This window comes from Pseudopodoces humilis, chromosome 9 (assembly GCF_049639895.1).
Source record: "Pseudopodoces humilis isolate 2021_Gansu_Grassland_sample_001 chromosome 9, ASM4963989v1, whole genome shotgun sequence".
Classification (NCBI taxonomy): Eukaryota; Metazoa; Chordata; class Aves; order Passeriformes; family Paridae; genus Pseudopodoces; species Pseudopodoces humilis.
Genome location: NC_142208.1, coordinates 16,818,202 through 16,843,765, shown reverse-complemented (window position 1 = coordinate 16,843,765; position 25,564 = coordinate 16,818,202). Strand labels below are relative to the sequence as shown.

Here is a 25,564-nt window from a genome sequence, read left to right as displayed (position 1 = left end):
GGTGTGTGTCACATGAAGGCAGAGGAGGGAAGGCACTGCATAGAATGCTGCAGAAAGGCCAAAAATTGCTAATGGAGGCATGTGGAGACCATAGCAGCAGTAATGAGAAGGAAAAAGCACTTTAATCTTGCTTGAACCATTTCCTTTTACAAGAAGCACAGGTTCACATTAAACCAAGACCAGAGAACTGCCACACAGGAGAAAGAATATAAGTTTATTTTAAAAAATAATAATTTAGCTCAAACACAAACAGGATTGCGGAGTGTTGACTGAAGCAGGAAGAACAATATTTATCCACAGAACTTAAGACAGGCCAATTTTTCTCTCTTGCAGGTGATATTTTCAGTGCCCTTCCTTGTCCACAGCTCTGCTTCAGGTTCTCATCTGCACATAAAGGTATCCTGACTCCTGAGGCTCTTAGTAATAAGGGAGAGGAGAAATGGTGTCTGCTGCACATGAAATGCTGTTCCTACATCCAGAGCCTCCATGATCCAAAAAAACCGAAGAGCAACACCAGCATATAAACCAATGTGCAATACAAAGGGAACAACTTGCACTCCTCCCTGGAAGTCTACCTACCTATGCCCCATTCCCAGCGTCCTGGCCAAGTGCTCCCACCCACGCCTGAATTCACCCCCCCGCCCACAGGTGCTATACACAGAGGTGTAGACACAGGCCTTTGCAATACCCCTCCCTCCCCACTCTCTTCTCATCCAGACCTGCGGATCTTTCACCTCTCTCTGTGCCTGCATGCCATACATTTCTTGGCACAGCAGCAGTTCATTTCACAGTGATGGGATATGCCCTGGAACACACTGGCCACTACTGCAGTTTTTTCTCATCTGTGAAGTGGCCTTTCATGCAATTGCCATTCTGATACACAGGGCTGGCCCTCTTCCTTCTGCACCACACCACAGATTTGTAGAGAACAAATCCAATGCCGGCCAGACACAGCAGGAGAAGAGCCAATATGTCCAGGCAGAAGTACTCATACAGGGAGAGGTCGTAGACAGCTGGGCGAAGGTAGGGTGCCCCATTGTGACGAAGGATGTACTCCAGCCAATACACTGTCCTGTTGAGAGCATGCATTGGTCTGTCCAGGTGCAGAGCTGAGATGTGCTGGGCTGCTTTTCTATAGCTGCAAGGGAAGATGACAAGACATTTACCTTTTGACAGAAACTTCATATCTGAGAATTTGCCTGAGACATCCAGTGATGCTTTCAAGTCCCAAATAATACCATGAGAGAAGGGCAAAGTTCTTAAATTCTTCTGAAAGCCACTCTGATGGCACTTGCTAGCCATGAAGGCACAAGCCAGAGTGTATTTTACTTTATGTTTTGTTAACAACACTGACAGTTTGACTTGCAAAGCACCTGTTCAGTGAGTTCATGTGTACATACTTTCTGAGGGGATTTTGCACCCTAAGACCTCACCCAGCATCAAGCAAAAGTTACACACTTGAGGAGTGGCCAAACCCTTCCAGGTATCAAATTGCAACACCTCTTAATAGTAAGAAATACAAAATATTATAAAAATCAAGCTCTCAAAGAGCATTTCAAAAACCAGCAGTTGCACATGTCCTGTTAGAAAACAGGAGCCCTGTACCACTTTTCTGTTCCTGCTTCAGTTCTAGGAAAAAGAAGAGTATGTGATTGACAGAAGGAGCAGATGGAACAATACCTGCTGTTCCCTCTGTTTCTACAGAAAGTTTTTTGGACAAGTTCACAGAGGTCCCAATGGGAGACTGTGATCTCACTCTCCCTGATGACAGTCTGGCATTAAGAGAAGAGGTCTGTTCCCCAGTATCTCAGAAAACTTTCTAAGAACATTACAGTCAGTCAAACAGGACTAAATCACACTCCTTAGCAGCAAATGCTGGGGTATCTCCTCCTGAACTGCATCTAGAGGATTTTGAGGCACTGACACATCTGGTCAGCTGAGCAAAGCCTGCAGCTGAGCTTGGTACAGAAGCCATCACAGGAGGTGTAGGGGTCAACACAAAAACACACTGGTCCCTACATATTGTCTGCACCAAGGAAGAGCTTGATGCTTCCAGGTGCCTCACCTGGGGTCAGAGATGACTGTGATGACAGCCTGGTGAAGCTCCTCTTCTTTTACTCTGCTCCAGTCCATGAGGATACCCATGCCTTTCGCCTGCACTCTGGTCATGATGTCAAATTGGTCCCCATAGAAAGGAAATCCCACCACTGGCACACCGTGATAAATTGCCTCAAATACACCATTCATCCCACAGTGGCTGACAAAAGCTTTCACATTGGGGTGGCCTGCAGGTAAAGAAATAGTGGCAAGTCAATGCCTTCCATGTTGCAACAGGGCTAGCAGGGGGCTCCTCAACACACAAAGTTGGTGTATGTTTAAGGAAAAACAGGCAGGCTGAGCAGAGTGGATGCTGCCCTTTAGGAATACAGCTGGCTTTTGGCAGCCCAAAATTGCTGAGTAGACCCTGGAGGAGAAGGGAGATAGGAGCCAAGCAGCTTCAAGTAGGTGTTAGATGAGGACCATGTTTTGTACAGATCAGACACACAAGAAGCAACAGAGTTAAGATCCACACAGGTGCTGCTATCCTTATGTGCCTTTGCTGTGGTTTGGGCTAAACTCCAGGGGTGTTGCTAGCGGCACACACATACACAGAACCCAGCCTTACCTAGCAGGTCATTCTGGGGCAGCCACCCCATCATCAGCGTATTCTCACCCAGGTTTCTTGGCTTCTGACCAAAATATCTGTGTGAGGAGACAGAGGAAGGGAAAAAAGGAGAAGAGAAACACACAGAGAACAATAATAAATTCAATCAGATCAAGAGACAGAAAGCAGATTCTGTGGTTTGAAATGAACCACCCTTCAACATTGTTTTTCATTTAATTCAAGTGAAAATTAATCCCATTCCCTTTTCACCTCCACACCACCCTTTGCGGGAGGCGAGCAAATGCACCAGCCATCTTCTCCACCAAATCGCTTGGAAGAGCTCGGATCCCAATGCCAAAGGAGACAACAACGACTCCTGCCTCTGCTGCTTCCACCCAGAGACGCAGACCCTGTGGGCAAAACACACAGAGCTGCCTTGAAGTACTGCTACAGAAAGGCCCTTCCCACTCTTGCCTCTGACAGTAGAATGCTGTCCACAGAGAAGATGAAGCCAAATCCACCCAGAGCACAAAGCTACACAGCTTTCACCATGCAATGAATTCTAAAACCACTGTGATTTTTGCACCCAGCCAGGTAGAAATTACTTGTGCACCTGCTGGTCTTGGGAATTTGCAGGGTCGTGTCCAAAACCTGCATTTCATAGCATTATCTCCTGAACTGGAGTAAGACCATTACTCTTTGACAAGAAAAGTTCTGGAAACAGACTAGCCACATAGGAACAGTCAGGGCAGAGAAGGAAATTGGAGTAAAAAGAGGAAGGCTATTTTCCCATTACCACTAAGATAGGAGGCCTGTCAGGGTCTCCAGACATAGGCTGATACAAGAGACAAAACATCACACAGTCAGGAACAACTTTCTGGAGAGTTCCTACAAACTCTCCAATGTCAAAGGCTCCTGGAGGTGGCAGAAGGTCTTGCCATCTTGACAGAAGGCTTCTACCCATCCTTGATAGTTACTTGCAGACAGCAGATTTAGTTTTTGATCACTCGACAGAGAGGTAGCTACAGATCCAGTAAAACCCACAGTTATTTGTCCTTCATTTAGAGGCAACCTGTAATGTTCCATAAACAAGACTGTATCTAGAAGAGAGTCTGTACTTTTTTTAACCAAAGCCAGAAGGTAGTAGGGAGAAGAAATCTGTGAAGCAAACATGGACTATTCCCTCTTATTCCAGGCTGGGCTGAGTCTGTTGCTCATTACGAATTCTGCCTTGCTTCAAGTTTCCCATGTATCCCAGTCTGGAGCATTTTAGGGAAGTTTAATAAAAATACATCTTTGATATAGATACTTCCTAAAATAAACATGTAGGAGAACATTGATAAAAAGTTTAAAAAACCCTCTTATTAAAAGAGAAAACTAAAGTGATTAATTCCAAATATTAATTGTAGTCTAAAAGTTAGGGGATCAAAGCATGGAAGAGTTACAAAGCATATCTCAGTGTTACTCTCTGGGGATATCTCTCCTTTGTTGTATGCTTCAGAGACTCAAGTCTATCTTTTCAGAAATGCTTAGAGTGCCCTAAAAACAATCCAAGAATCAAAAAGTTTACAACAGAGATATTTTGGTTTCTCCATTCTTTTGAGTTTCACATCCTTTGAGCAGTACAACCACTGAAACTGCTACAGAAGAGAAAGTACTGGTTTTCCTTTTCTAAATAAAAGTATGATGACTCCTAAACCAGATGACTATGTCATCCATTACAATTGGGCCATGACATTTAACTTTCAGAAACAGCATTGGAGTTGCCAGGGAGGCATGGTTGACCACCAAATCTTCTCACTCTCTCTCAAATACATACCTATATTTAACCAAGTCCTAATTAGAAGCAATCAAAATCATAGTGTTTCAAATAGGAGGAAATAAACACTTAATTACATTTCAGACGGGTCCTTTAAGGTTACACCTAGACCTACAGCGGCCGTCTCTCCTGCTGGCATCCCATGATGTGGACACAGACATGCCTACCTGCTGGCATGACAGCCACCACCTACTGCAGGGCTCTGGACTTATCTCCATCATTCTTTCCTTTGGTGACCTGGGATCTGTTCTGGAAGCTGTGAAGCACATGAGTAATGCCCTAGCAAACAACTCCCTTCTTTATAAGGCAGGTGTGTACGTGGCCAGGTTGGACCAAGCCAGAGTTTTGCAAGAGCTGTGAGGCAGCCACCCTCTGACACAGCTTTCGGAGCACCCTACGTGTGTTTCATTATCTGCAGGCTGTGCCATGTGGGCAAGGCTCATGTGCAGTCAGACACATCTGGAGAGCTTCTTTTTAAGGCATTTGATCTCTTTTTTTTTTAACCCAAACATATTGGCATCCACAGTATCAGTTAAAGCTGCCATCAGGGATCTTGACAGACTTCTAATAATTTGAGAATTGAACTCTTATCTCCATTTCAGACCCTTAGTCAAGCCACCAGGCTTGACTAAGCCACCAGCCACCTGACTGCCCAAGTTTTATAATCCAGGTTTATTTCCCCTCAATGTTTGTAAAAGTGGTAAGACAAGTCCTACTCTGTTCCAATACTGTCTTCAGCCAGAGGCTTTAGGAGCATGTCCTTCTGAATTTAGTGCAGATTAGTGTGGCATAGGCTGGACAAAGCCTTGAGAGGACCTGTCAGGACTGAACCCTGAGAAAAAGGGGATGATACCCTTCAGTTTTCTACATTTTGGGATTCTGCACTGAATTTAATGAAGGAACAAGCTGTCCCCTGTGGTTTCTTAAGACTACAAGCCCAAGGGCAGAAATGCTCTGTGAGAAATAGGGTGAAGGAGGAAATTCTGGATTAACAGATCAGTGATGAAACAAGGAAGATTAACTGTTCTTCCCATTTCCACTTTAGAGTAGGAGCAAACAAACTATTCATTATCAAGTCCCAGGGGCAACACTTCCATCTTAGGAATTCCACACACCATTCTACATGGACAGTGAGGCCAAACCCCACTTCAGAGCGGACCACTTAATTCTACATCCTCCCTGCAGCCCGACAGACTTCAGTGTTCTCTGTCTCACCAATGCACCCACAAGCACCAAAACACAGCAGCTTTCCAGACACTTCAGAACTTTTACAAGGTTCTTCCAAAGAAGATCTGTACTTAGTAGCTTCCCCAGTTGATGTGCAAACATAGATCAAAGTTTTCTTGCACTTACCACTGGAAGGGGCTTTGCAGGCTCAGCAAGGATCCCCCCTGTGAAAATGACATGTGGGAGTGTTGGACGGGGAAAGTCCAACACCACATCATTACAGAGGAAGAAAAGACTAGTTCCATGAACAAGGTCCAACATGGATGTCTTGGGCTCCACCCTATGCTTCTCCATGAGGCGTTCAAACTTGGGCAGGATGACCAGTTTTGTAGCCACACGAGTGATTATGTAGACTAGGAGATTCCAAGTCCTACCAAAAAAGCCCATTCTGTCTGTCATCAGGGAGTTGAATTCAGGGACATAGGCAATGGGGGAGGTGGCACCAATCTCTGCTGGGAACCAGAAACCAGTGGAAATCACAGCATATTTGATGTGTAGGATGTGGGCCAGGATAAATCCACACATCTCATTGGGGTCCACCAAAAGCAGGTCAAAGTGCTCCCAGCGGAGTTTCTGCAGAAGGGTAGAATTTCCCAGTACTGAGTCACAGTTTTCCAGGTACTTCTCCAAAAATGAAAACACCTCCAGAGAGGTCATCTTCCCTTGAAAGACACGCTTTATCTTCTCCTGCACCCAGGCATCTGCACTCTCTGTGCTGAAGGTACCCCAGTACCTCTGCACGCGGAAGCCGGGCAGGGAGGTTTCCACATCCCGACCTTCGTGAAGAAGCAGCACAGGGTCATGGCCCCGGTCAGTCAGTGCCTCTGCCACACGCATGAAGACTCGCAAGTGGCTGTCAAAGACTATGGTGGGCATGATCAGCACCTTGGCACAGTGAGATGGCTCCACAGTGAATGCAGTCACTAGGAAAAGAAGAGCAGCAGGGCACGGTAGCACCTTCATCATCTTCATCACTGCAAGGAGACAAACACGCCATTAATGTAGCATCTCTGTCATGCACCCAGCACCTAACAGTCGCAATTGTAGCTGCAAGCCAGGACAGGTGCTGGGAAAGGAGAGCAGTCAGGAGTTCTTCACTGGGGAATATCGATCCCCATCCACTCTGCCTTGCCCTAAAAAAAACCCAAAAAACAAGAGAAACAAACCCACCAAAAATATCACAACAACCAAAGTAAGATATCAGGGGAGTTTTCCTGAAAACCTCTTCTCTATGCTCCTCAAGCTCAAAAACTGTCAGACTAACTCGCAGAGCGTTTCCAAGGGTGAGTGGCTGGAGGAGCTATGCTGGGTCACAGCACCAGCAGGGACACTTGCAGTTCAGCCCCTATTTACCACTACAGAACCAGCTCTGTTGGATTTTATTTTTATTTCTGTCCAGCCAGAACAGCTGGTTCTTTCTGAGCCCTTGATGTCTGTGTAAGCTCACTGGGAGGCCTGCAGAGCTTGGTGGAAATGCCAAGAGGTGTGCTCTGGCTTTGGCCCTCACATGGCTGGCAAGGCACCTTGCTCAGCACAAACAGGGTGGGAGCAAGTCCAGGTCACAGCAGGACCCACTGAGAGGAGTTGCAATCCCAGAGAGCACAGCAATGGTCTGGACAGAGAGCTGCTCCAGTATGGATCAGTCGTGGGAGGCTCTGGGGGAAGGGCTGGGAAAGGAAAGCAGGTGCCAGGATACTCATCCACTAGAAGAAGGCAAACCCAGAAAGCAATCCCAGAGATGACATGCAACACCTGTGGCACACTGACGCCCCTTAGTCACACTCCTAAAGCCGTCATCCCCTCTTCAGTTTAGTGAAACACCCAAGATTTCTGTTGTGTAAGGGATGTTGCTACATCACTGGAAGCGAACGCGCCTCACCCACACCTAGCATTATTTTGGGAGAAGAATTATGTGATAATTATTTGGGAATAGTCAGAAGCAGAGTAGTGTTCTGAGAACTCAGTTCAGACATGCTAGGAAGCAGCAGTGGGAAGAGGAAGAAGTTACAATGGGAACAATTAGAAGTGGATTTTGGATGGCCCACACACACTAAGCCCTGGTGGGGCTGCAGGGAAGTGGTAGAGTGGAATATGGTACAAGATTTTCTGACAGCCTCTCCACTAGTGCTTGATCAATAAAGAGGTGGGAAAGGAAGGAATGGACAAGATTCTGCTAAATACAGTCTTCAGGCTACCTTCAGCAGGTCTCTCTCTGGCCAAATGAAGCACAAAGGTGCAGACATGGGAGAGAAACAGAGCAGTTGCTGGTTGGGACCCTCCCATTTCAAAGGCAATTCCTGCTAGTGCTTGGACTCCCACCCTTCCCACCCAGGGTCAACTGTGTGGCTGTGCCTGCAGGAGTGATAAGAAGCACAAGAAAAGCTAACAGACACCAAGAAGGTAGTTGGACCCACAGAAAAAGAGCTCCAGGAGAATGCAGACAAAGACGATGGGCTGGAGAGAAGAAAGCATAAGCTCTGCAAGGGAAGTGAGCATCCTGCCTCTCTAACAGCAGGAAACAGGCTGTGACAAAGTACTGGTCACAACAGAGCTACAGCCCACAAAGCTGCTCAGACAACTTGAGAGGCCCAAAGGGAACTTTCCTTGCCCAACACCAGGGAAGGTAAAGCACTTGGCTATGACATTTACAGCAGATCCAGGAGCACATGATGCTTCCAGGAAGCAAGGGAGGGATGGCAGCCATGCACTTCTGATCTACTCTGGGCTGGCAGGGAGTTAAGGACAGAATCAGGCATACGCTTGTCCTGGGGCACCTAGTGGGTCATACATGCACAGAAGTATGCCAAGAAGAACAGAAGAGGTTTTATATGTGGGGTAGGGTGTTTTCTCATTGGGCAACAAGTAAAAGATGAAGAAATAGTTCAGGTAAAAGGTATAGTTATTTAAAGCAAAAAATTGCCACCCATTTTCAGCAAGGACTGTGTTCTGCCATGGACCTGTGTGCCAGACATTGCCGAGACCCTCAGCTCAGACAGTCCCCTCTGGGGACTACCAAAATCCAAACGACAAGTAAGATGTCAATCTCAGCCCTCAGGTCAGGGGCAGGTGCTGATGCAGTGAGACTTGCAAACTGCTCTTGGTGGTTTCATCTCTTCCAAAAATTAGGAGCAATCACTAAAGGTGCTGGCTCAGGAACCTCTTCTCCCTGCCCAAGCAACAAGGGAGGCTACAAATCTTGCTAAGATGTGAGAGGATGCGGGAAGAGACCTTTTTTCCTACTTGAGCTCAATACCACCAGAGAATCTCTGCTCTGTCCATGCCCAGACAGGTATCCTGGTCATAGCTCCAGCCCTAAAGCTTTGCTGGATACACCAGACATACCCTGATTTTTAGTGCTATTGGAATATAATGAAGGCTAACTACCAGCAAGAAGGGCACAAGGGCTCTCTGTCCCTTGTTCAGCAACTAGTCATTGTTGCAGTTTCAGGTTGTGATAGCAAAGGGGAAGGAAGTCCCAGACCTAGACAAGGGCTAAATGGCCCACTTGAGGGAAGGCTCAAAATCCACCTGCTCACCTTGCTGGTTTACCTCTTACTAACACTGAACAAAAAAGCTGGTCCATGAGCTCTGCAGCAGGATCCCCCAGCCTGGGCATCTGCTGTGGTCAGTGCAGCACAGGCTCAGCTCAGCTCTCTGGCTATGGGAGCTCAGCTACTGCAGGATGCAGACAAGCAGTCTTCAACAGAAACCTTCAAACACCTGGGCATGGGAATGTGATTCTCTGAGAAGGTGAATTCACAACTTGTGCCTTGTCAGAGGCGTAAAATCCAGTAAGTGACAAAAAGTAAATGACAGATCCCACACTAGGGCTGAGAGCACAGTAGACAGAACCATCTCCTTGTTTGTGGTCTGGAAGTCCTAGTGGCTATATCACATAAATACTGCAAAAATAACCCTGTCACTGCAAGGGGAAGGCTTGTAAAAGAGAATAGACCCTTCCCTGTTTTCATGACAAGTGCTTGGCAGAGCCATGCCAGCTGGCTGATTTACACAGAGCAATGTCTCTAACATCACAGTTAACGCTGGCAGCCAGAGTAAGGGTCCAAGGGAACTGTTAGAAAAGCCCACACCACAAATGTTTTAAGTTTCACCACTACAGCGTTCAGGGCAAAGCAGGCACCTCAGTAAGAGCAGGACCTGGGAAAGCAAGATTTCACTGCAAGAAGCAGCATCCCCCCTACCTGTCTACCCTGCACACCTGTCCACATCCAGCTGCTGGGAGATTGCTTTCAAAGCCACAGCAATGCATTGGCACTGAAAAGTGAGGCTGCAGGAAGGGAGCAGAGGAAGCACAACCTTCAGAAATGCCCCTCAGAAACCTCTTACTGGGCTGAAATTTGTCCCATGATTTAAAATGTTTAAAATGTTTGACATAGTATGGCTTTGGTATTGATGGAAAATTCCACCAATCAACTTAAGTGAAATAAGCGAATAGCTACAGCTCTGATTTAATTTGGATGCCTTTTATTTGGCTAAAGTACTAAAACCTCTGACAGCAAGCAGTCTAGGCAAAGAACCCACAAAAAAGGGCTATGAACAGGCTCAAAGGCAAGGGCTGCCATTTATACCTCTCCCTCACTTTTTTGTATTACCTACTTCCTGCCCAGGACCTGGAAGCCCACATACAGAGAGCTGAATTATTTCCTCTCCTGCATCCTAGTCTCTATGCAGCTCTTGCCCACAGTAAGAAATGTTTTCACTGCAAACTTCTCAGGAGTTAACAAAGCAGCAGAATTAACTGAAAACCAAAAGCAAAAGGTATCTTCACCTGGATGCTCTAAACTCTTCCAGGAATAAGATACTGAAGTGTACCTGATCTGTTGAGTATGATCCAGAAAAACCAGGACCATCAGCTACCATCATGCTGATGACAGCCAGCCTAGCTGCACCTAATTTATGGAAGCCCAGACTCTGAACCAGGTAGGTATGCAGCTCCAAGAGCAACTTTGTTACTGCAGGAGGATGTTGCACTACAAGCAGGGGCTGCCAAGAGAATCCCTAGTAAAAACCTAGGGGATTCAATACTGTACAAAACAAACAAAGCACAGGTCGAAACAGGGAAGTTTAACCATCAATCATATCCAGCCCAGTGCCTGGTGGGCTTCTGTGCTCTGGTTTTGGTTTATTACAGACTCTGACTTAACCAGAGTCACCAGGGTAAATTACATTAAAACATTACTATTAGCACTCTAGTATACTAATATCACAATTTAGTATAGAAAAAAATTATAAAGGAAAAAACACAATCCTTCAGATATAAGCATCCCCTGGAAGTCTACAACCCTGAGGGTTTTTTAAAATATTGTTTGCACACAGACTGAATAGTGCAAAGATGGTCTGCTCAAAACAACATATCTTTCTAGCATTTTTCCTTCTACATATTCATGGCAGCCCACTGCAAACACAGAGAATGAAGGAAGTCAAGATCCCCAAAGGACCAAAGGGAACAATCACAGCAGTGATCAGGTTAGCATCAGAATGATTTATACTTTTCACCACATTGGTGCTGCTACTGTCACAAAACACCGGAAGTGCTCTGGCTCATCTGTTTTAGACAAAGATTGATGTAGCCCCCAAACAGTTCCTAACTTTTGGTACTTTGGACCATCTTCAACATCCTTCCTGTCTCATTAGAGTTATATGGAGGAAGTTCCACAGGTAAGGTGGGAATCTGTGGGCTAGCAGGAGGTTACCAGATGATAGATCACTGCCAGGGAACTATGACAGCAAAGGAAATACTGGTCCACAACAACTGAGAAAACAAATAAAGATCTGGATCTCAGCTTGACTCAGTATTTGAAACTACACACATCTTCAAGACCTTGAGCTGGGGGATGTCAGACACCACACATCTGCTTCCCCACCTGACCTCTCCTCATACATTAAATCTGTCTAGGTAGTAAGTGAGATTTCCCCCATTCAATATCCACAGGCTTCCTGTTTGTCTTCTGAATGGAACAGAGATGGATTGTGACACCAGGGTGCTCTGCAATAACAAGTTCTTCCAGACAGCCTTTTTCCCTCGCTTACAACGTGGTTGCAAGACAGAAGCAGCTGATGTGAGACTGTGCCCCTTGTGAGTGGTCTGAGGTCTGCAGTGTGGAAACAAGTCAGAACATTATTTGTAATTCCTTGATGAAAGAGAAAGAACAGCTTGGGGCTGTTTCCAAGTAGTCATGTGAGCCATAGGCCTCAAAGTGAGAGCCCATGACAGGGCAGAGCACTATTTGGCCTTAATAAGAAATTATGTTTGTATGACACTCAAATAAGTTCTTCAGATGGCAGAGAAAAAACTCAGAAGACACAGGTGCACCCACTAAACCTTAGAGAAGCAGTCAAGAGGAACAGGGAGGAAACGAGTCTTCCCATTTACTGCCTTGTCATTTCAGATTCTTTCTGCAGAGAAGCACCGCATTTAAAGAAAAGTTATTAAACACCCCAGAAGGTTGTGAAATCTTGTGGAGAAAGCTATGGGGACTGATAAAGTCCTGACAGACAAGTCTGATCACATTTGACAGAGTTACAGGAGTAGAGAAGCTAGGGGTGAGTCTTATCTTCAATGAAACAATTGACGCCCTCTTGTAAAAGAAACCCACAACCAAACCAAAGAGCCTCTTGGCTCTGAGCACGCCAGAAGAATGAGACCTGGCTGAGCTGCTATAAACAGAGGTTGAAGAGGGTTGCATAGGAAGAGGAGGCAGAACAGGAGATCGAAGATACTCCTGAGATGTAATCTTTTAAAGGAAGATGAAGCAAGTTACACAAAAGCGCTCTGAATGCGTCTTTGTGCCAAGTCTCTGGTCCTGCGCATTGAAGCAGATGCTGAACTCCCGTCAGCGGCCTCGCTGGACCGAGCCGGGCTGCACACAGGCGTCCGGGCAGAGCCGGGACCAGGCCGACATCTGGGAATTCAGACCGAGTCCCTGTCCCCATCTCCCCGGCCGGGCAGCGCTCAGGTGCCATCAGCCCAGCCCTACAGCGCTCACCCGGAGCGCGGCTGGCAGCCCCCGCCCGCACCCCACCGACCCCGCCACGCCGCGGGGCCAAAGGAGCCCTGCGTGCACGGCAGCCGGCCAGGACACGGCAGCCGGCCAGGACACGGCAGCCGGCGAGGACACGGCTGGGGGGCAGCGCTCCGCGGAGCCGAGAAGCCTGGCCGAGGGGACGGGCCGAGAAGCACCGGCCGCAGGTGCTGCCGAGCCGGCTCCTCCCGGGCCGGCCGCCCCCGCCCTCCACCGCGGTGCCGGCACCCACCTGCAGCGAGTCCCGGCGGAGCACGGCCCGACTGAGAGGCGCGGCGGTGCGGGAAGTGGGAGGGAAGAGAGGGAGGAAGGGAGGGATGCAGCCGCCACCCGCCCGCCTTCCCCTTTCAAGCCGGCGGGCGCAGGTGGGGCCGGGCGGCGCAGCCCCGGCCCACGGGCCGCGCCCCGGGCCGAGCCGAGCCGAGCCCGGGGCTGTGGCATGAAGGTGGGGCAAGAGGGGGACGGGGTGGGCACAGAGAGCCGCACCTGCTGCCCTGGCAGCTCGACAGGCAGCGGGGCAGCGCCCGCCAGCTGCAGTTTGTGCCTCTGGAGCGGCCGCTGCGTCTGATCGCTGTCACAGCATCTGCCCAGTGACCGCTGCCCGGACACCCCCGGGGCCAGAACCCCCTTGAGAGGAGAGCAATAGGAACACGGTAGTCAGGACAGCAAAAGGGAAAGGATGGTGCACAAGGGAATCGGGACGTGAGGGAGTGTTCTAGCACAGGGGAGAGGGGAAGGTCCTGTTGGTCCAGTTCCAGCACTAATAACAGCTGTAACTGCACCACTGTTGCACAGGGAAACCAGGCCTCTACATCAGGACAGCGATAGAGCAGAGATGTAGGCTAAGTATGTCTAGCAGCTGCAAAATCTTGTGAAAGGACCAGTTTTTCCCAGGAGTGTCAAGCATGTCACTTTGAGAGTGTCACCAAGCATTTCCCACCCCGCTTGTTGCACTTGCTCAGTCAGGTGCTGATCTCCAGCAAGGCTAATGACGTTCTTTGCATCCTGTGCTGAAGGCTCAGACAGCCTTACATCCTCTCCTACAGGAGAAGCAGCACATTCGGGGTGGAACTGTGGCAGTGTTGGTGACAGAGCAACAGAGAGCCCAATACACGGCGGTGCATCATCCCACCATAATGGAAACCATGGTGCAAGAGGTAAAATTGAGCATTATGGCACTCAAGAGCTCCACAAGGCCCTATCATCAAGTTTATTTTCTTATACACCTAGGAGAAAGAAATCTAAGGGGACACACAAATCAGTTATTTTAACTAGATCTATATAGGATTTTTTCAGTTATGCCTATTTTTTGTTCCTATATGCTGGTGCTTATATGGCCAACTGCCATACAGCCGATTTGGCAGCAATATTTGAGACCTAATGAGATATTCTGAAGGGAAGGGACTTGAACAGCCTCAGTTTTTGATATAAGCTTCTAGCATCTTACCCAGATTTCTCAATCACTCACCAGCCAGCTGTACAGGCCACCTTTCACTTCTGAAGGTCTGTTACATGTCCACAATTATGTAAGATGTCAAGAAGTAGTTGTAGACTAATGTAGAGACAGTTACCCTTAAGCACTGGTACCCTCCCTTTTCCCATCCACTATTCCATATCTTTAACTACCAGATCCACTCAGACTACAAAGGCAGCAAATCTTTATTTTCGGACACGGTTAACTCTCACATTTTACAGACGTTTTAAAAAACTTCAAAGCATAAAAGAATTTTAAAGAGTTTCAAATATAAGTTCCTGATAAACAGAAAAAAAGAGGGCAAATGACAAGGGTGATGTTCAAATTCCCAAGCAGAAAATACTCTTCCCACCTTCCTTTGGTCTCTAACCTTTACTTTGTCATAACCATGGTCTCCTGGGCCCTTCTGCACTGTAGCCTTGAATCCAGGCCCCAGTGATTGTGCAAGCTGGGGGGAAGTCCTGAAAAATGCTCACTGGGAAAAGTTGCCACTCATGTACATGGGGGTGGCTCATCAAGTCTCATCCAACCCTCAATTAGGTGACACTGCTTTGTACACAAACATAGCTTCCTGTAACAAGGCTCTTCTCATTAGCACCCTTTGGGGAGGGAATGGAAACATGGAAATCAGGCCCTGCACCACCTCAGTGGCTGGCAGTTTCATCACTTGGGGTAAGCATATCTCACAGCCCACTACTCCATTTCCTAAACATGCCCTACCATTATCCAACTCACACTCGCTGTGGACTTAACTCACTGCTCCTCAAACTAACTTTACCCACCTAACAGAGGGCAGAGTATTTGGGGAAATATTTTCTACCAGATGCAGGCTGCACCTAAGTAAGGAAGCAGTCACACAACTGAGTGAATGCAAGCCCACCCCAGTACACCATTATACTGTCAGCTGCTCCTGAAATCTCAGTTTAAGCTGCAAGTTCCTCAACTTCTTTGTGGCTCTCCATACAGAATATACACTTGTAGCTGGTACTTCAAACGTTACAGCACCAGGGTTTGCCTTTGTGCTAGGGGGAAATGGGTATTTTACTTCTCAAGAGGGATCAAGATAGAAAACAGCTCAAAGACCAAGCAATCCAATTCAGAAAAGAAATTTAAGGCATTAATGATACATTCATCTTGACTCCCAATAAGCTGCAGCTCACACTGCAGCCAGAACCTCTGAAACAAAAACAGTTTATCCACCTCTGCCTTTTGCTAAGAGGCCTCTATCTCCTTAGTCTCTTTCTCCCTCCCCACCAAGTGAAACTTCACAGCCCCCATGCACTTTCTGAACAACTTCACTCCCCAGCTACTAATGGAAGTGCTCTCAAGAGTGCCACAGCAGTACTCTAAACCTTGGTCTTTCTGACAATAGCCCCCACCCTGCAAGTGCAATCAATACTGTTATTCAACTACAAAACCATATTTGGAGACTGCTTCTCCAAGTACTCTGGTTAGTGACCTCCACAGGAGTGAAAGGAAGAGGGAAGTAGGTATTTACTGCAAGGTGAAACCACAAATCAAAACAGAAAAGGAACCCTGTCACACTACAACGGTAAACTTGAAATGTCAGGTCGGGCTGGGTATTACAGCCAGAGTGCTCAAAGCAGTTGTTCTTACAGTAACTAGTCAGAGGCAAGTGAAAATACTTGCCTTTTCAAAGGTATGAGAGTTAAACTGGCTGAAAAATAAATGGGAGGTTAAAACACAGGACAATGATTTCTTTCTTCTACTAGATGGGCAGGAAACCAAAAGTAAACATCACTGCCAGCCTTTTAAAATAAGACTGTAGAAAATATAAGTCTTGATGGTTACCCTAGCGGTGCAAATAACACCAGTTTAAGGATGGTTTCAAATTAGGAGACTACAACAAAATTAGAAATAAAATGGGGAAACATCCAACTATTCTCCCACATCCCTACACCGGAGCTGCCTGCCCCACAAGGAGCTACGGGAGGTAGCATTCCAGGCAGGCTTGACATCCATAATGTCCATATGCCCATCCAAGATGTTCTGGTGAGCAGATGGTTTATGAACTCCAATATTCTCAGTCACTTTCAAACTTGACGGAATTGACTTGGGTTGATATAGTGCCCCCACGATAGCTGCCTCGTTTTTTCTTTGTCTTCTCATGACGGAAAGATTTGCCTTTAGTGTATTTCAGGATGTTGTTAGCTTTCTCACCCCAGTCACCAGCTGCTCCTTTCTGTGAGGGATGGAGGGGGAGAAAAGGAAATTCAAGTCAGTACCCAAGAGAGCAAAGGCAATGCTCCACACTTCACCCGACCCAGAAAAGCCCAGTACATTCACACAGGAGCTGATACCACTCTCCCATGCGCCTCCTGGTGGAAGAAGTTTTCACCAAAACTACTGCCCAGAAGCACACCGAGGCTGCTCTGCAGACAGGTACTTCCGGAGACCAACTGTTATAGCACTCTGGCACCACCTAGCCCTACCTTTGCTTCAAATGAGTTATCAGCCACACGAGCATCCACCTCAATTTCTTCTTCCCTTACGCGGCGGAATGGAGAGGACGCCTGTTGAAAAAGAAAACGAGATGCAGTAACCACATACAAACACACAATGCTCCTCTACTAATAACCTCCTTCCTTGCCCTGCAAATACAGAACCCTGGTCATGTCATCTCAGTCTTTGAGTGTTTCTCAGATTCATCATTTTTTCCCTGCCTCAGATCAGGCTGATCATGAGTGCTCCTGTGCAAGTATATCCAATCAACTTTGGCCAGAATAATATTATGTTCTTATGTGCACTTCCCAGGGTTCTACAGACATGGTTAAAGTGCTTAAGGAGAGAGTAAAAATACAATAATCCTGCAGGCCCAACCACTCAGATAAACCCCAAAACAGCCTACTTGTTTAGAAGGCAGAGATGCCTCTTCAGGCATTTGCCACAATCCACCCTCACTCACCCGTTTCACCTTGGGAACTGTGTGTGGTGTTTGGGCTTTGATCTTTGCTTTTTTACTGTGTGGTGTTTCTGGCTCCTGATCATCTTCCCTCTTCTTTTTCTTCCCGATTGTGCCTGTTAGATGTACAGCAGCAGAACTTTAAGGGCAGCGTTGGGAAAAGCAATGGCTTCTGTTCCCCAGAAAGCAAACCCAATGTTGAGTCAGGTGTGAGAAGTGGTGCCTGCGTTACCTCACCCAGAAAACAGACTGCTGTACCAGACACTAACAAATTCAGCAAGGACCTCCCCATCCTATCCTAAAACATAAAATTTTATGCAATAGGGTATTTCTATATGAATGATTTTTCATACTTGAGAGAGTTCTGTTGGTCAAAATTTGCCAGATTTTGGATTCATACCACATGCACATCACTTTGTGCATGTGATATGAATTTGAGCATATCTGTGCATATCACTAGTGCATCACTCGTTTACCTCCTGGAGGGTTAAAGATTGATATTGTGCACTGGGGCATCAACTGTGGTGTCTCACTCCACACAGATAAGGTCCTCCAGCAGTCTGCTTTGCTGCCACTAAATCTTGTGCATGGCCAGATGGCAACTGGCAACAACTACACTGAAATGTACTTCACATTACCACAAATTTCACTGCCAGCAGCTATGCAGTACAGACAAAAAAGGATCCCACCCAATTCCTTCCTAGCCCTTCCCTCTTACTACTGTACCAGATGGCACAGTAACACACAGAGATTAATTAGAATGAGTATTATTTCAGAAAGTCTTCCATTCATGCTTAGCTCAGTAATACTGCCTGACAGACCCACTTCCCAGACTGCTGGTAATACCTCCGTTGACTTTTCCAGTCTCTTCTTCAGAGCTGCTTTCACTGCTACTACTGCTGCCACCAGCTGGCTTAGACTTTGTGTTGTTTGCTGCCATTGCAGATGCTTTTGCTTTCTCTGTAGAGGCAGTGGCTTTAGAACCGTTCTGCACCCCCTTCACTGCCTTTTTGGGCTTCCCATCCTCTTCACTGGAACTGTCTGATGAGCTGCTACTACTACTAGAAGCAGCTGCCTTCTTCCCCACAGCTGCCTTCTTCCCCACAGCTGCCTTTGCTGCCCCGGTAGATTTGGTGGCTGGTTTCCCTGCTGGCTTTTCTTCTTCGCTGCTTGAGCTATCAGAGTCAGATGTGTCTGCTTTGCGAGCTGGAGTAGAAGGTTTGGACAGTGGCTTAGCCACTTTGCCAGCTGGTTTAGCTGGAGGGCCTTTCTTCTTCTTCTTCTCATCCTCAGAACTGCTGGAGCTGCTATCTGAATCAGAGCTACTTTGTGCTTTCTTTGTGACAGCTGGTGACTTCTTTGCTGCAGGGGTTGCTGCTTTAGTTGTGGGTTTCACAGGAGCTGCCTTCTTGTCAGAACTATCAGAATCTAGAATGGAAAGAAAAACAGCAATCACGACTAAGTCCCATTCCTTTAACACAAGGCTAACATTCAGATTCAGCATTGTACACAGTACATCTGCTTGAAACAACACTTCAGTGGGTATTCCTGTCCAACAGCACCCTCCTAGAAATAGAAAGGTCTGAACAAGAACAGCATGTATGTAGAAATTCTCCTTTTCTCCCATCCCAATACCTGAGCTGTCTGAGGAAGAACTGGAGTCTTTCTTTGCTTGTCCAGGCTTGACAACTACTTTTGCTGGTTTAGAAGTATTCTTTATCACAGGTTGTTTAGCAGGGAGTTTATTCCCTATGTTCTTTTTATCATCTTCAGAGCTGGAATCTAAAAAAACCAAAAAATGTTCTGCAAGTTAATAGGCTTAATGTGCAAGGTACTTTAGTGGTAACATGTATGTAATTTATGGCTAAGTGAAAAGCAAAATGGCTTGTGGCTCAAGGCAAGGGGAAAACATTCATTTTTCCACACATCATCTTTGTTGTGAGAAAGTGGAAACTAACAGTTTAAGTTCTTCACTAATGCATGCACAAGGAAGTAAATATTTGGAGAAAAATGTAGAAGAGGTACTGAGTAAAGAACTTTAGAGAAAGTACCAGTATCATCAAACTTGGGGAGAAGAAACATTGAAAAAAGAATCTATGTGGTAAGGATCAAAAAAAAACCCCAAAAATTAAGATATAGAGTTGGCAAAGCATAAAAAGTGAGGCAGCAACAGCACAGTATCTCATTTTAGCTACCTCCTCTCTCAGATGTGATAGCAGCAGCTTGAAAATGGAGACTCCTTGAGTACAAATACACTTCTGTATTGTGTTACATGAATCTGGAATATTAAACCTGATCTATTCCAGTATTTCTGAACACTTTAAAACAGCAATCAAAAACTTGACAATTTTGAGAGAAACTAGGTAACAAAACCGAAAACAGAAAACACAGAACTGCTGACATTCACTGGAGTGTCACACAAGTGACACAAGTGCTAGGACTAGCTGACTGCAGACAGACTGGCAGCTGCCACCCAGTTCCTGCCATGGCACCAGAGATGCTGAGATCTTGAACTCAGAGGGAAATTGTAGCACACAGGGAACTTACATGGGAAATACCAAAACTCAAACCTGGTCGACAGGAGAGACAAAGTACACTGCTCCCATTTGTAGTGTCACATTAGGAGAAGGCAGGCATCTTCTAAGTCTATTTCAAACTTCATATGGTGATTACATTTTTATTTCAGAAGTTTCTCCAAACACAATGGAGTAACAAATCCCAAAAATCTCAAGACACAGATGCTCAAGAAGAGTTTAACCATTAAACTTCTGTGAGAAAGCTAATTCACAATTCCCTGCCCTTCTCATCCAGCAATAGGGGACTTTTCTGCACTTGCCAATGGTCTTGTCTCATGGTCACACTCCACCTTGAATTGCAGGCTGCTGGTTTCCAATTTCACATCTTGCTAGCCATGGAGACTCTGAAGCTTTTAAGCTCATACGCTAAGGCTCTCAGACACACCACTATGGGGCAACTTGGCCAGTAAAAATATTAACACAAAAGAATCAGAGCTCGATTTCTTGAATTACCTGAGTCACTATCAGAACTGGATTCAGCCTTCTTGTTAGTCACAACTTTCTTCTGGGGGGCAGGAATTGTTTTAGCTACTGCTGCTTTGCCTGCAAAAGCAAGTTTAAAATTCATAGGCCACATCCGCACCAAACCTTTGTCCCAAGATCCAAACTTTAGCAGGTATGAAAAACCTCCACTCTCAGTACACCAGCCACTCAGCCAGCCCACTGGAAGCCATGCAAGAACTTGGCTTATTCCCACTAGATCCCAGTGACTTTTCAAATCAGTGCAAATCCAACCTGACCACAGTTCAGATCCACGAGTTGTACAGAGTTGTTTGTGAAGCCTTCAAATTAATCCGAAGCATCCAGAAAAGCAAATAGCAACATAGAGCAAAGACAAATGGCTTTTCTGAGGAAACAAAGACCTTGCAAAAACCTTGTTGGCACAATGTAGTATTTTTCCCTGCAGCCTCTCCTCCTCACAACACACCTGCTTCTGCCTTTGAGGGCACCTGCTCTGCCTCATCACTGCTGTCTGAAGAGTCACTGCTCTCAGCCTTTTTTGCAGGAGCCTTAGCAAGGCCCTTCTTTGTCTGTGTTCCTTGAGGAGGTGGTACAGCACTGTATGGACCTATGAAGAGAAACACAGCATTCAGATGCCTGCATGATAATGTGAGCAGCACAAGAAGTTTGTTTTAGCTAGAGTAAAGCACTTCTGCTATTCACTTCCATTTATTCCCCTTCTGTAGCTACAATCCAACACTAGCTTCTAATTTGAAGGATTATACCCACCCCACTGCTACCTCCTTGTTTCTACTCTTTAACTCTCCTCTTGGGGTTCAGCTGACCCAACCATCTCTGCAGAAGTTTCCTCTGCACTTTTAGAAGAACAGGAGCTTGTCAGCAAACTTTTTCAGAAAAAAAATAAACAAACCCAGATATGTCAATTTTTGAATGTTTTCATTTACTGCCTTCTCAAATCCTCTGGTTAGAGACTCAGACTGACCTTGGATGATAGACCCTATACTCACACCAGGTCTCTACTGGAATCCTAAAGATCTTATACCACACTGAACAGAGGCCCATTTAGCCCATCAGCTGGACTGCAATTGAATGGCCCTGGATACTTTACAAAAAAACCCTATTTAGTATCTTTTACATACCAGACTTTGGCTTTTGTTTTGCAGGTGGCTCTTCATCATCTGAGCTGTCAGATGAGTCCTCACTACTCGAACTCTTCTTGGCACGTTTGGTTTTCCCTGGACATGCCTGAGTGGCTGCAGGTTTTGGCAGAGGTGATTTCTTGGGAACAACCTTATCAAAAGAAATATACATTAAAAAAGGAAATTGCAGAAATCTTGTGAGGACAACTGAATGTGGATCTTGCTTAATTCCACACCTCACTTAAGAGCAAATTCTCAAGACAAAGGGAAAAAGATTAACAGGGATTCTCAAACGCAAATTTTAAGAAGTGTATAGCACCATTATCTTTCTAGCTCCTCTGCTATTGTTTTCTGCTCCATGAACCCTTAAGAAGGAACTCCTCTGGACAAAAGGGCCAAGGACTGACTGAAATTTAGCAACTGCCACATGATTAAAAACAACTATGATTATTTATGTGTTGCAGGAACATTTTTAAACACTCACTAGTGGAAAACTCAAATTTACAGACAGCTAAACATGAAAGAGTCAGGCCAAAGCAACTTTATATAATAGAGACACAATGTCGTTATGACACAAGAAGATGTTTTCCTGGTAAAGGAAGGAGCAGAGAAAGCAGTAGGGAGGGATTAGGGAAGAAAGCGGTACATGGAGAGATGCTAGAACACATAATCCCACTGTATGAAGGAGAAGCAGGTGTAAGCATGTTGAGCACAGCTTCTGTGTAGTCTGTGCCTGCAAGATGATAACAACCAATCTTACTAGATTTCTACACTGTTCATGAAGCTTTTCATAGTCTAATGTACCTTTTTCGGTGCAGCCTTTTCCTCATCAGAATCTTCACTGCTGCTGCTACTGCTTGCTGCTTTTCCATTGACAGCTTTGGTGGCTGCCTGGGCAGCTTTACTTCCTTTTGAGAGAAGTAAAAAAGGACATTGCAAAACATGCTATGGTAGATGAGGGAAAATTACACTGAGCAGTGAGTATCTTAGAGAGAAAAGAACCACAGAAGCTTACAGAAAAGATTAAGGCAGTACTGCAAAAGTGTTGGTTTAACCTACTGCAACCTCAGAGGAAGTATTCTGGAAACTGTGTCTTCTAACTTATGGGAAATTTCAAAACTAAAGGCTTAGTAAAGATCTCCTGGGAATTTTGAGGGGAAGACCATGGTAAAAGCAAAACATAAACAGTTATTCAAACAATGCAGTGTTCAGGACCAGATGCTATATTTCCATTCAGTTCTACACCTCTATGTCAGAACAAACTAGACTGCAGTGCAAATGGCAGTGAAAGCAGATTTTCAGACTGCTATGGTAATACATATATAGGTACAGATCCCAGCACTCCTCCTCTGCTTTTTTGATTTTGCTCTTTTTCATGACAGACATTAACAGGTACCTGATTTAGGTGTTGCTGGTTTTGGTGGTTGCTTCTTTGGTGCTCCTTCATCTGAGCTGCTTGAGTCAGAACTGGAACTCTCTGCTTTCTTCTGAGGCTGGATTTTGGTTCCAGCTGGCTTCACCACAGGTTTTGCACCCTTCTAAACAACAGCAGGAAAAACTGATTAACCCTTTAAGTCATGAGGGGAAAACAAGGCTAGTAAGATAGACACGTACACAGAGTGTACAGCTCTCTTTCACAGAGATTTGAAAACACCACTCTGCTTCATGTTCAGGGTCTCAAAATCCTGGGATAACAGTTTTGCTCTAGAAAAAACTCCCAGAAATGCACTGGAAGCCTCCTTTGCACATCAGTCTTCAGTTCTGCCTCCTCAAAATGGGGCAGGTCTGAGGCTAGCACAGTTCTCTTCCTTCTACAGATCACACTAGCTTGAAGGCTGAAAATACTGACTGGGCAACTCTAGCTGGTCTCCTCTAGTGTACAATGTTATCACTCTTCCTCCCCTGACATCATTCTTCCTTGCCTCCACTTCAAGACCATGACTGCAGCAAGAAAAAGGAAAGAGAAGATTCTCTTTTTACATAAACACACATATATATAAAAATCAAACTTATAGTAACAACCGTAAGTAAATCTTTCTTTGCAAAGGAAACAAGCCCTGGCAGTCTTAGGATAAAAGCAAGGACCAGATTTGGGTATGAAACAAAGTGTGTGTAGGACAAAAAATTAGTTTTTCCTGGGACCAGTCCAAATGGCACTACAGAAATGTCTTTTTGTTTTGTATCTTCAGCAGCCTGCGCACTTCATAGTTCAGGACAAGTAAGCCAAATTTCACATGCAATTCTGCTGGTTAAATTTGCTATTATTCATCACTGTCAAATGTGCATTAAAGATACTGGAAACAAAAGCCAACCTTTGCTGGCTTCTTCTCCTCCTCCGAGTCTGAATCATCACTGGAGTCCTCACTGCTGCTCTCTGCCATCTTGGCTGCAGGAACTGCTTTTACTTTGGGCACAGCTGATGCTTTAGCTGCAAATAAGAGACAGCATACATTGATGACAAGTTAATTCACAATTTTCATGTACCTATATCCTGCACTAGCAGATATCAAAGCAAAAGGATATATTAGGGTCATTAAACCATGAATGAAGTTCATGATACTTACTTAGTTTCTTGAGCAGTGTGTGGCAGACTGCTCCAAAATGGGAAAGCAAAAAGATAAAAGCAATTCCACACTTTATGTTTGTTGCACACTAATTTAAGTGCAGGCTTCTATCATCAAAAACGAAAGCCCACAAAGAAAGAGCACCCGCCAAACTGAGATAATATTAGCTGGGTCTGCACACCTTCTAGCTTAAATAAACCTGCTGAACAAGTACAGACTGGTGCTTGCAAAGAGAACCACTGCAATGCCATGTTAAGGTTCCAGACACCTAAATGTGTTTTAGCCAAATCCATTTCCTGGTTACTAATTGCTTTTTAATAACATGGAGTAAAATAAATAGTTTTGTTTCATGTTATATTTACAACTGCCCTTATCAAATAAAAATCAGATCTAAGTTCAAATTCAGCTTTAGGATGGCTCAAGTTGAAGACATATTTTCTTCCTGTGTCTCTCCCTCTCCTTATTCATTCCTTCTCTCTGGCAAATCTACTGCTAGACACACACAATCTTGTGTATAGTGATTAATGAAAGACACAAGAACAATTTCAGATAAAAGGGAAAAATTTAGCTCACCACATAGCAAAGTGCAGCACAGGGATGTATTTTTTGACAGCACTGGTACATGAGCTTGAAAGAAAAAAAGGGTAGCAACCTCACACAAGCAGCAGGTGAGCAGGGATGCCTGGCATTTCTCTGGAATGGCTAAAACCTATGGGATACAAACTCTGCTGCGCCAAATTTTAACGAGATTGAGACCACCCTTCAGTAAAATTAACAAATCTTCCATGTCATGGGCAAAAGGCCATGCCGAAACCGAGATTAGTCAATACAAACTTAATCCCTTACAGCTGCTGAAAGAACTCAAAAGAGCTAGTAAAGTTGAGCTCTAAAAGCACGTGAAAAGCCAATGCCAAACACAACCCCGGTCTGCACTAGGGCCGCCCATAAACCTACCCGGCTTCTTGGCCGGGGGTTTCTCATCCTCCTCGCTGGAGCTGGAGCTGCTGCTGCTGGCGGACGGCTTCTTCTTCGCCTGGGCGCCGTTCGGGACCAGCTTTCTCTTCCTGGCCGCTGGAGACCTGTGGGCAGAGGGGCTGAGCGGGGCCCTGCGGGGGCGGCCCGGGCGGAGGGCACCCGCATCCCGAGGGGACTTACCGCAGCCAGTAGGCGAAGATATCCAGGAGGGAGGCCGCGTTGGGGTCCTGCTCCTTCTAAAGCGAGAGAGGCAGCGTCAGCCAGTATCAGACAGTCAGTCAGTCGGTCACTGAGCTCCCGTCCCGCCCTGTCCTGTCCCGCCCCGCCCCGTCCCGTCCCGCTCACCGCCGCCGCCTCCCTGGCGAAGGCGCGAGCGGCGCCCTGGCAGCCGCTCTCGCGCAGGAACGCGAGCACGAGGGGGAACAGGTCGCTGGGCACGGGCCGCCGCTCCGCCATGATGCCCACGCTGACACGTGCCGCCCGCGCACGCGCCGACTCCAGCGTGCGTGCGTGCGTGCGTGGTGCGTGCGTGCGTGCCTGCGTGGTGCGTGCGTGCGTGCGTGCGTCCGTCGGCGGCCGCCCCGGTGCCGCTGCTGAGTTACCGAGCCGCGCCGCCTCGGGGCTCGGTGGTGGCGCGGACGGAGCGCGGGCAGGGACACTTGTGTCGTGAGGGCACGGGGAAATGCCCCTCAGCGTTGGTGCCTGCGTCAAGGCAACG

At 46.3% G+C, this 25,564-nt stretch overlaps 2 protein-coding genes across 3 annotated transcripts; both read right to left on the bottom strand.

Moving 5' to 3' along the window:
• Window positions 1-654: 654 nt before the first annotated feature.
• LOC102108262 (2-hydroxyacylsphingosine 1-beta-galactosyltransferase-like) lies at window positions 655-13,038 on the bottom strand. The gene is made up of 6 exons (XM_005520542.3): window positions 12,966-13,038; window positions 5,817-6,664; window positions 2,915-3,054; window positions 2,666-2,742; window positions 2,066-2,285; window positions 655-1,138 (listed from the first exon to the last, which is right to left on the bottom strand). Exons 2-6 carry the CDS (start codon window positions 6,660-6,662, stop codon window positions 823-825), a joined length of 1,599 nt encoding a protein of 532 aa, XP_005520599.1. The 5' UTR covers window positions 6,663-6,664; window positions 12,966-13,038; the 3' UTR covers window positions 655-822.
• A 1,336-nt stretch (window positions 13,039-14,374) lies between these two features.
• On the bottom strand, window positions 14,375-25,336 carry NOLC1 (nucleolar and coiled-body phosphoprotein 1). Of its 2 annotated transcripts, XM_014250549.2 has the most exons (14): window positions 25,192-25,336; window positions 25,027-25,082; window positions 24,826-24,950; window positions 23,620-23,735; window positions 22,704-22,845; window positions 22,112-22,215; window positions 21,308-21,458; window positions 20,635-20,775; window positions 20,160-20,249; window positions 18,766-18,912; window positions 17,977-18,558; window positions 17,134-17,246; window positions 16,661-16,741; window positions 14,375-16,410 (listed from the first exon to the last, which is right to left on the bottom strand). In XM_014250549.2, the coding sequence occupies exons 1-14, from the start codon at window positions 25,300-25,302 to the stop codon at window positions 16,252-16,254; spliced, it is 2,118 nt and encodes a 705-aa protein (XP_014106024.2). In that variant the 5' UTR covers window positions 25,303-25,336; the 3' UTR covers window positions 14,375-16,251. The 2 variants fall into 2 exon arrangements, with proteins under 2 accessions (XP_014106024.2, XP_014106025.2); XM_014250550.2 differs by lacking the exon at window positions 17,134-17,246 and having other exon boundaries at window positions 16,277-16,410.
• Between the last annotated feature and the right edge of the window lie 228 nt (window positions 25,337-25,564).

What these genes read in the sequence shown, in the direction of transcription:
- LOC102108262 (XM_005520542.3), bottom strand. Translation starts at nt 6,662, where the DNA reads ATGAAGATGATGAAGGTGCTACCGTGCCCTGCTGCTCTTCTTTTCCTA. An exon ending in CCGCAAAGGGTGGTGTGGAG is followed by an intron (nt 2,743 to 2,914) that starts GTGAAAAGGGAA and finishes CTCCTCACACAG; the next exon opens with ATATTTTGGTCAGAAGCCAA. An exon ending in ACAGTCATCTCTGACCCCAG is followed by an intron (nt 1,139 to 2,065) that starts GTGAGGCACCTG and finishes CTTCCCTTGCAG; the next exon opens with CTATAGAAAAGCAGCCCAGC.
- NOLC1 (XM_014250549.2), bottom strand. Translation starts at nt 25,302, where the DNA reads ATGGCGGAGCGGCGGCCCGTGCCCAGCGACCTGTTCCCCCTCGTGCTC. An exon ending in AGGAGAAGAAGCCAGCAAAG is followed by an intron (nt 22,846 to 23,619) that starts GTTGGCTTTTGT and finishes GCTGTTGTTTAG; the next exon opens with AAGGGTGCAAAACCTGTGGT. An exon ending in TTCTTCCTCAGACAGCTCAG is followed by an intron (nt 18,559 to 18,765) that starts GTATTGGGATGG and finishes TTTCCATTCTAG; the next exon opens with ATTCTGATAGTTCTGACAAG.